The sequence below is a fragment of the Buteo buteo genome, chromosome 5, assembly GCF_964188355.1.
Source record: "Buteo buteo chromosome 5, bButBut1.hap1.1, whole genome shotgun sequence".
Taxonomy (NCBI): Eukaryota; Metazoa; Chordata; class Aves; order Accipitriformes; family Accipitridae; genus Buteo; species Buteo buteo.
The window spans coordinates 9,498,438-9,507,001 of NC_134175.1; the positions used below are offsets into that span (position 1 = coordinate 9,498,438).

General features: G+C 54.1%; 1 protein-coding gene across 1 annotated transcript in view; it reads left to right on the plus strand.

Annotated features, from left to right (window-relative positions):
• The window catches only part of EPHA8 (EPH receptor A8), a 50,655-nt gene extending 44,303 nt beyond the window's left edge, over nucleotides 1-6,352 (plus strand). The window contains exons 13-17 of the mRNA XM_075027666.1: nucleotides 81-290; nucleotides 2,711-2,860; nucleotides 4,049-4,239; nucleotides 4,642-4,797; nucleotides 6,238-6,352. Coding sequence (XP_074883767.1) covers nucleotides 81-290; nucleotides 2,711-2,860; nucleotides 4,049-4,239; nucleotides 4,642-4,797; nucleotides 6,238-6,352 — 822 coding nt within the window. The remainder of the gene's footprint in view (nucleotides 1-80; nucleotides 291-2,710; nucleotides 2,861-4,048; nucleotides 4,240-4,641; nucleotides 4,798-6,237) is intronic.
• Nucleotides 6,353-8,564: the final 2,212 nt, after the last annotated feature.

The window sequence follows — 8,564 nt, forward strand, 5'->3', positions numbered from 1 at the left end:
AGGGGGTTAGTTTAATGGGAGCAGCATCAACAGGATGCTGGTGAAAACCACGAGTGAACTCTGGGTTATTTCCTTTCCAGAAACATGATGGACAGTTCACCATCATCCAGCTGGTGGGCATGTTGCGTGGCATCGGAGCAGGCATGAGGTACCTGTCTGACCTCGGCTACGTGCACCGGGACCTGGCTGCCCGTAACATTCTGGTGAACAGCAACTTGGTCTGCAAAGTGTCTGACTTTGGCCTCTCACGCATCCTGGAGGATGACCCTGATGCTGCGTACACCACCACGGTGCGTGGCTCTTCGCGTTGCAGTCTTTTTTATCCTTACTGATGGTGATTGCCCCAGGCGACTAACAGATGGAAAAGTTAGATGCTCTCAAGTCAAAATAGGCAGGGCAGGAATGGCGATAGTCACCTCGCTGCTGATGTCTGGACCAAGAGCATGAACCCAAAGAGCTTCTGAGCCTTAATGCATTGTCCTTCATACAGGGACATCCCAGAACTGAAGAGTATGGTGAACAGAGAAGCAGGGTGGGAGAGCAGGGAGCTGATCAAACAGGCAACAGCTCCCAAGGGCATGTGTGGCCCCCTGCACAGGGACACTCCCAAGTCCCCGTTGGAGTGCTTCCCTAGACTCTGTAGCTCTATCCACTCCTTCAGTTGTCCTAGAGCCATCAGTCAGTAGGTGGGTGTTATGGTACACTCTTCAGTCGTGTGGCCACATACCAGTTTTTCCATGCAACTCTGCCTCATTTGGGGGTGTGGAAAGGGCGGGAATTGGCTTTGCAACCTAGGTGATTTTGTTTTAATATAGGACACTTTTGTCTGTGAAGGCATTTTAAGATATTTCTGGCCAACCTGACAGCTCTGGAGCTTGATGTGCTCCTCCACTGGAAGTCATCAGAGGCAAAATTAAATACATTGAGGGAATGTGCTCTTTTTTGCTCTTCTCTGGCCATGAAAGGATTTAGTGTGCTCCCCAGGCACACCTCTGACTGGGAAAATGTGGTAGATAGATAGGCATTTCCTGATGGAGGCCAGTTTGGAGCTGCAGCTGAGGAGTCTAAGCATCATTTTTCAGAAGCAGATTTTTCTAGACAAGCAGAAAGACCCTCAGGTTACTTTGGGGTAGCTGACAGCAATGCAGAGTATGGCCCAAAGCAGTTGCAGGTCTGAGGGATGAATGCACAATGGCCCAGCCTGGAGAACATGGCCTTCATGCTCTTGGCTTGGCTTCAGCCAAGTGGAGGAGTGAGCCAGAATATGTCCTGTGTGTGTTTTTGTGTTCAGCTGCTCCCTTTGGTATCTCAAGAAATAACCTGATATTCCAAATCCTTTAGTTTTGGGGAAGGTTCCTGCTGCTTGGTTCAAATACAGCATCTTCTGCATCTTGGCTTTGGGACTCTCAGAGGAAGGGTAAGAAGGGGCCCAAGATCAGCTAGGGCTTCCTAGTGTCAGAGCAGCCCACCTCCTTGTCCGTGACCTACAGACACACACGTAGCCTGGTCTTCCTCCCACCGAGCCAGTCTCTGAGCTTTCCCCCAGTGCTTTTAGTCTTTATGAACAAGTTTCCAGAGACAGTATGTCAGTGACCACACTGTGTCAGGGAGGTGACCTGAGTGACCAGAGCTCATGTATTGACCTACCTGCTGACCCTTTCCAATCCTGCCTAGTTTCTAGAGACACTATCTCATGTCCCCGGTATGAATGCAAGCAGGGAGGTCACTAGAGGGTGGAGTAGCCACTGGAAATGTTACAAGCAGAGGCTTTGAGGCATCTTGGCACAGTGAGACCCACCAGATCTGATTGCTCTGGAGCAAGACTAGGTGCATAGCCTGGATATAGTTGAACCACAAGGATGCAGTGACAGGATCAGGAGCACAAGATCTCTGGCAAGGTCTCAGTCAGGATATCCTGAAAATGAGGATGTTTTCTTGTTCAGAAACTTGTGATAAGATGGTGTCCTGTGTTCCTCCCCTGTTGTCCTCGACCTGCTCAGGAGGGGACTGTCCCAAAGGATGCATCATTCATCTTCAGTCCCCATCAAGGTGTGAACCAGAGCAGGCAGGACTCAGTTGGGTGGAGGCAACTTTCCCTAGACAGGAATACCTGAAAGATGTTCCCAGGCACATCATGCCTGCCCCAGCTGCTCCGGGAACCCACTCGATGTTCCCTACAACACAACTTTCCTCTTCAGATGGCGGGCAACCACATTTCTAGCTTAAATGTATTCTTAGCACATGTATTGCTGATTTTTGTCAGCATGGTCCTTTAATTCAACAAGTCTTGCTCTTCAGTGCTTGCCTGCCAAAGCAGTAATGGACAGGGAGCACATGTCATTGCTCTCTTTGTCTGCTCGAGTCAGGCTCTCTGCCTGGGCCCAGGCTCAGCTCCATGCTTTTGTGCTTTGGTAGCCCTTGGCCCCACTTCATCATGTTGAAGTCCTCCCTCTTGAAGACTGAGGGCCAGAACTGTGCATGAAGAAGACCTTGTAAAACAGCACAGCTTTGTCCTTGCTCTACTGGAAATACCTTGAAGTCATCCTTCAGGTACACCTTTAGGCTTACCTAGGGCAGATTGCCTCCTCAGTCCTTTCCAGAAGATGCCATCCCAGCATATTGCTTGTCTCCTCTGCTGTCCCAGCTGCAGAGAGGTAGGGATGCCTGAGCCCTGCACGGTCTGAACCTCCACTGTTGCTCACTTTTTCAGGGGGGGAAGATCCCCATTCGCTGGACGGCTCCGGAGGCCATCGCATACCGCAAGTTCTCCTCGGCCAGCGATGTGTGGAGCTACGGCATTGTGATGTGGGAGGTGCTGGCCTACGGCGAGCGCCCGTACTGGAACATGACCAACCGGGACGTGAGTGGATGCGGGGTGGCGTGGTGGCAAGCCTGCCTCTCCTCCTGCCCTTACCCAAGCCAGCCTAGCAGAGGGGGCTGGGAAAAGAGGACCCAAAGAGCAACCCTTCCCTCTTCTCACACCCCTGCAGGGCTGTGCACAGCGTGCGTGTCCCCTCGCTGGGGACATCGGTGTGTTGCCCGTCATTGCACCACGCAGCCTTTCCCTTTGCAGCACCTTGGCTCCTTGCTGTGTGCACTGTGGGTCTCCCCATCCCTGTCTGCTGCTCTGTACAAGCCTTTCTGCTGGCTGGAGAGCTTCAGCAGGTGTTGTGACACCTTTCCCAATCCATGGAAGGGATCAGGGCTTCCCTAGGATCACTGCAGCCCCACTGCATTAGCCTGCCAGTCCCTCCTGCACCCAGTGCTGGGGGTCTATCCCTTCCACTGCCCATGTGAGGCTGCTGAGAGCCCCAGGCTTGCACCAACTGACAGTAGGCTTTGGGCTTGTCAGAGTTGTGTGGAGCCACTCTTACCACAAGAGTAGCACGAAAACTGTAGGAAAATGTAGGTTATATTCCTGACTACAGCCTGGGAGCAAAATTTACAAAAGGAGGCAACAAAATGAGTATTTTGACTCTGCAGAACCACAGGACTCCTTTTTTTTACCTATGGGGACTATAAACCTCTCTGCCTTCTCCCTGCTCTGGGAGTCCTGACAGTCGCCTCTCTCCCTAGTGTTTTTATTATTTTAGAAAGTGGCTTTGGTGACAACAGGGTATGGATGCAGTGGCTTACACTACCTCCTCCGCACAGTTCCTTCAAGCAGGGTTTCACCCAGCCTTGCTAAGCGGTGGCAAGCCCTAGTTGTAGAACAACTGAGTGCGAGTGCAGCTTTCATGGCTTGTCAGCTGGAGGGAAGCTGCAATATTTTAGGCCTGTTAGACCTTGTAATAAATCCGCTGTCATAGCAGTGATTTCTTGTATGTGTATGGTATCCAGCCTGCTTCCAGCTCTCCACAGAGACTGCGCACAGCTCGCTGGCAATTCAGTTGTCGTTTAGCATGAATCTTGTGTACAACCCTCCTGCTTCCACCTCTGATGGCCCCAGCCACTCACGCAGCAGGGATTTTCCCTGTGTGCCGCCATCTGGGGTGCTGGCAGTTGGGGTGAGGGTGCAGCTCCACTTCGGCGTGTGGCTTCCTTCCAGGTCATTAACTCGGTGGAGGAAGGCTACCGCCTGCCTGCCCCCATGGGCTGCCCCACAGCCCTGCACCAGCTCATGCTAGATTGCTGGCAGAAGGACCGGAGTGAGAGGCCACGCTTCTCCCAGATTGTCGGCATCCTGGACAAGCTGATCCGCAACCCTGACAACTTGAAGTGCACAGCCACCGTGAACCGGTAAGGGCTGCCTGAGCCATCACGATGAGCAGGGCTTGACAGCTGATGCTGGGCAGAACATGTGGGTTGCAGCGAATAAGGGATATTTCTGTCCAGCTCTAGCAGCAGTGGCTTCCCCTGTGGCCATGGACATGCATAGGGCCCACGGGCACAGGTTGTGGTGGACAGTGGGAAGCATCCTGCATGTCACTGCCTTGCTCCCACCATGGCATCCCCACACCAGGGTCTGGTCAAGTACATGCAGCGGTGCCTATGCAGCGGCATGCTTGTCTTTACCAGCCTGCGCAGGCTCTCTCTGTCCTGCCCTCACCTGCAGGGTCACAGGCTTTTTGAGGTAGACCTCATAGCCTGGCCACCTAAGACCAACATCTCCTGGTCTAACCCCTTCTGTCCTGCTCCCAGGTTCACCCAAACACCCTTTGACAGGGGTCTTCTTGACCTGGCCAGCTGTCTGACAGTGGAGGACTGGCTGGACTCCATCCGGCTGGGGCACTACCGCGACAACTTTGCCATGGCAGGGTACTCCTCCCTGGGCATGGTGATGCGCATGAATGTTGAGTGAGTACCAGAGAACAAACAGCATTGGTTGGGTTGCCCGGCACCATCCCACTAGCCGCAAATAGTGACTGTTCTGCCTTGGCTTGCTCGATCTAGTTGCTCCCTGATGCCAGAGACACACGCCTAAGGAAACGGTGTTGAGACCTGGGACAATGTCCAAGGCTGTGCTGACCTTTGAGAGAAGGTGTGGGAGTTGTACTGAGAGGGTATGAGTTCCAAGTCACTTCTGGTGCTCTGTGGTGGGTTTCCACCATCATCATAGGTTCATAGGTAATTTGGGTTGTAAGGTGCTTCAGGAGGTCATATAGCCCAGCCTCCTGATCAAAGCAGGGTCAGATATGATGTTTCTGTCTCCTTGGACTTTTCACCTTTGTTTCCCCTGCAAAAGTCATGTCTGGAACAGAGCGCAGTTGCGCCATACTGCACAGTTTCTCTGGGATCGTTGGGAAACAAACGGATCTGGGGTGCACATCAGAGTTTTTTCAGACCCCAGTGCACTGGACTGGCTCCCTGCTCAGTGCAACTAGGCAGGGAGGCACCACCCAGGGCCTTGGTGTGAGTGGAAGGTCACAGCCAAGTGACCAAGGATGGGTTAAGTAAGGAGAGCTGGGGAAGATGTGTCCCACCACCTATCCTCCTCCTCCTGCTGTAAGGAGCTTGCTCTGCCACCTGTCTAGGGGGTCTCCGAGGTGGCTGATGCTCCAAGTGGTACCAGAAAAGACGGCAACTATATCTGCTCCTACCCTGGGCTTACATTCCCCATCCCTTGGTGTTAGCATTAGTGCCAGGGCTGGCAACAACCACTCCTGCCCCTGAGGAGACTTGTTGCCTGTCAAAAGGTGTGGAGGTGCCAGATGGTAGTTCTGTGACTGAGGAAGGATGTGAAAGTGCGCACCTTTGTCGAGGTGCGGCAGGTAGCGAAGGAGCCAGTGAAAGGGAAGATGGAGAGACGCAGGCAGAGGGCTGTCATGTGCATTGATCAGGGGCTGCACTTGGGGCCTTTGCTATGGGATTGAGCTGATACCGATCCTTGTCTCTCATGCACATCAGGGAAGCTTTTGAGTGGGTAAGGCTCATCATCCATCTGTCTTTCTGACTGGGTTATCTGTGGGCATCTTGCTGAAACTGAATCCAATTTCAGAGCATCGATCTTGTCACCTACTAGCCTGTCAGGAGTGATCCCCCTCCTGCTCCCCCCGGGGCTGTCACAGCAGCCCTGTCAGGAGGATGTGCCCGAGGGAATGGCAGCCTCTCTATCCCCGGGAGGATGCCCATGGACCCTCAGCAGCAGCAGACTTGTGCTGATGGGCAAGTGGAGAGGCGCCAGGCATGGGATCCTAGGCTGGTCCATGGGATGAGCACACAGGGAGGAGCAGTGTCTCTCTGGGGCCCGGCACAGGTCCAGCCCATGGGGTGTCCAAGAGTGTCTTTGTTCTCCAGGGACATTCGGAGTCTGGGCATCACCATGATGGGTCACCAGAAGAAGATCTTGAGCAGTATCCAGGCCATGAGATCCCAGCTGCTGAACACAAATGGCCCCAGGAGGCATCTCTGATCACCAGCTTTGCAGACCCACATTGGTCATTCCTTAACACTTACCCTGGCAAAGGGGCAGCAGGGTAGTGAGCAGGAAAAGGGGCACCAGACCAGGACCTGGAGCCCCACCAGCATGTCTTTGATTTCAGCATCAGTGGAAATATGACTTCCCAGATACCTCGATGGTCCTGCTGCCTCCTTCCCCCATCTGAAGGGGGGAGCAGCCTTCCAAGCGGGCTAGGGACATGTCATGCCTCTCTCCATCCTCTACTGTGTCCCCATGGGACTGGGGGTCCTCACACAACTATGCAGGACAGGTGGTAACCCCTTCACACAGCGGGATGGCCCCAGCTGCACCTGCAGATGGAGGGGTATCAGTCGCAACAGCAATACCAGGAGCAGTGGGACTTGGCTTGCCATGGCACACAGCTCCCATGGATCTGACAGCTGGGGAGTTTGTTGGATCTCTGAACTGAGGAGGACTCCACAGGCTGCCACACAGCAGAGACAACCCTGCTCCCAGTACCTCCCAGTTCCAGTGTACTCCGGCTTGGACCTCCTGAACTGCACCAGCCTGCAGGTGACTTCACGGTCCACCTCTACCAAGCCCAGGAGGGCAGGGGACAGAGTACAAGGTAGCAGTGCCAGGAGCAGCTGGCTCTACCTGCAGAGGAGACTTCTCTACCATGAAGGAGAGCTGGCCAGGGTCTGCTATCTGGAGCCTCAAGATGCCCCAGGGTGCTGTAGAAGGCTCTCCACCTCTTGAACCCACCAGCACTGCTCCTCTCCGGATCCAGCACAGGCAGCCCAGGGCAGCCCGGGCACGTTTTTGAGGGCCACACGCTCAGGTTTCTCCCCCAGCAGAACAACCATCCTGGCCTCTCCCAAAGCCGTACCAGAGCAGAGACGAGTGGGAGAGTTTGCTCCCATCTCACATGATGGAGGGACAGAGACACTTCTGCCAAACTCTTCATTGCCCTAGAGAAACCCACGAGCTGTCCCATTACCACACTATCTGCCTATACCCAGGGCTGCCATGTCATCTGCAGAGGAGGAGTCCCGAGCAACACTTCCAGCTGCAATCACACAGTCCTCTGGCTGGGGACAGGGGCTCTGGGCAAAGAGGATCTCCAGCACTACCCAGCTGATGAGCTTGGTGACTGGGAGGTTGGCCTTTCCTTCACAGCTCTCCTCTCCTCCACAAGAGCACCTCTTTTGGCGAGCTTGCCTGGTGTGGAGCAGCGTCCTCCAAAGACTTGTGGAGCTGGTCTGAGAGGCTGAGCTGGCTGCAGAGATGCAGATGTGCCAGGGAGGGGGGCAGGCTGTGGGCTGGGAAGGTTTGTCTTGGGTGTAAATACAATTTTCTATGGGTTTCGGAACTGTTTTACTGAAATACAATGTTAAGTACACAAAAATGGTCTCAAAGCACAGAAGCCTTGTTCATGGGGCTGAACTCACTGCAAAAAAAAATTTGCTGGGAGCGTGGCTGGGGAGGGGTGCAGCTGGAGAAGAAGTGCTGGAGGGGAGCCACGCTGACTGCCAGGGACCAGCCTGGCCCACAGCATCCTGTCCTTAGCACTGGCACAGTTAAATCCAGCATCACTCAAATGCGGGTACTGGTAGGATCTGGCCTGAGGTCTGTTCCTCCCAGTTCTGTTTGGGCACAAGGGAGGGTGGGGGGAGGGATAAAGCCATTTCTCAGCTGCAATAATCTGGCTAAACTGGCCTTTCTGAGGCTGGCTTAGCTTTCCATCCAGGGCACTTACGTCCTGATGGATTCTCTGACTGTGGCGGGCACTTTACTTCTTCCTATGGAAGTTCTTTGTAATGGGGGACAGATGCAATGTGTTGTTTAATTTGTATTGCACCCTGTATCCCGCACTCAGACCTGTCACACACCTACCCTGCAGTCATCATCATGACGGAGGTCAGTCCAAGCCCTGCAGCACAGGATGGTGGGTGCTGGCCATGTCCTCTCTTCCCAACATTTGGGACGCCCCGGAGGGTGAGTCCGTCATGGACAAACTGGGGAGAGCAGAGGTCAGGTCAGTGCCACGGGCTTGTGTCCTTGGGGTTTGCTGGGCAACCCTGGTAACATGGGCTGCAGGATCTGAGATTGGGACGTGCCAGATGGCCCCTTTCCAGGTGGTTCATGGGTCAGATCCTGCAGCGTGGGGTCATTGGGCTGCTGCCAGCTGTGGGGATGGCAGGGCAGGGTTTGCCTTTTATGT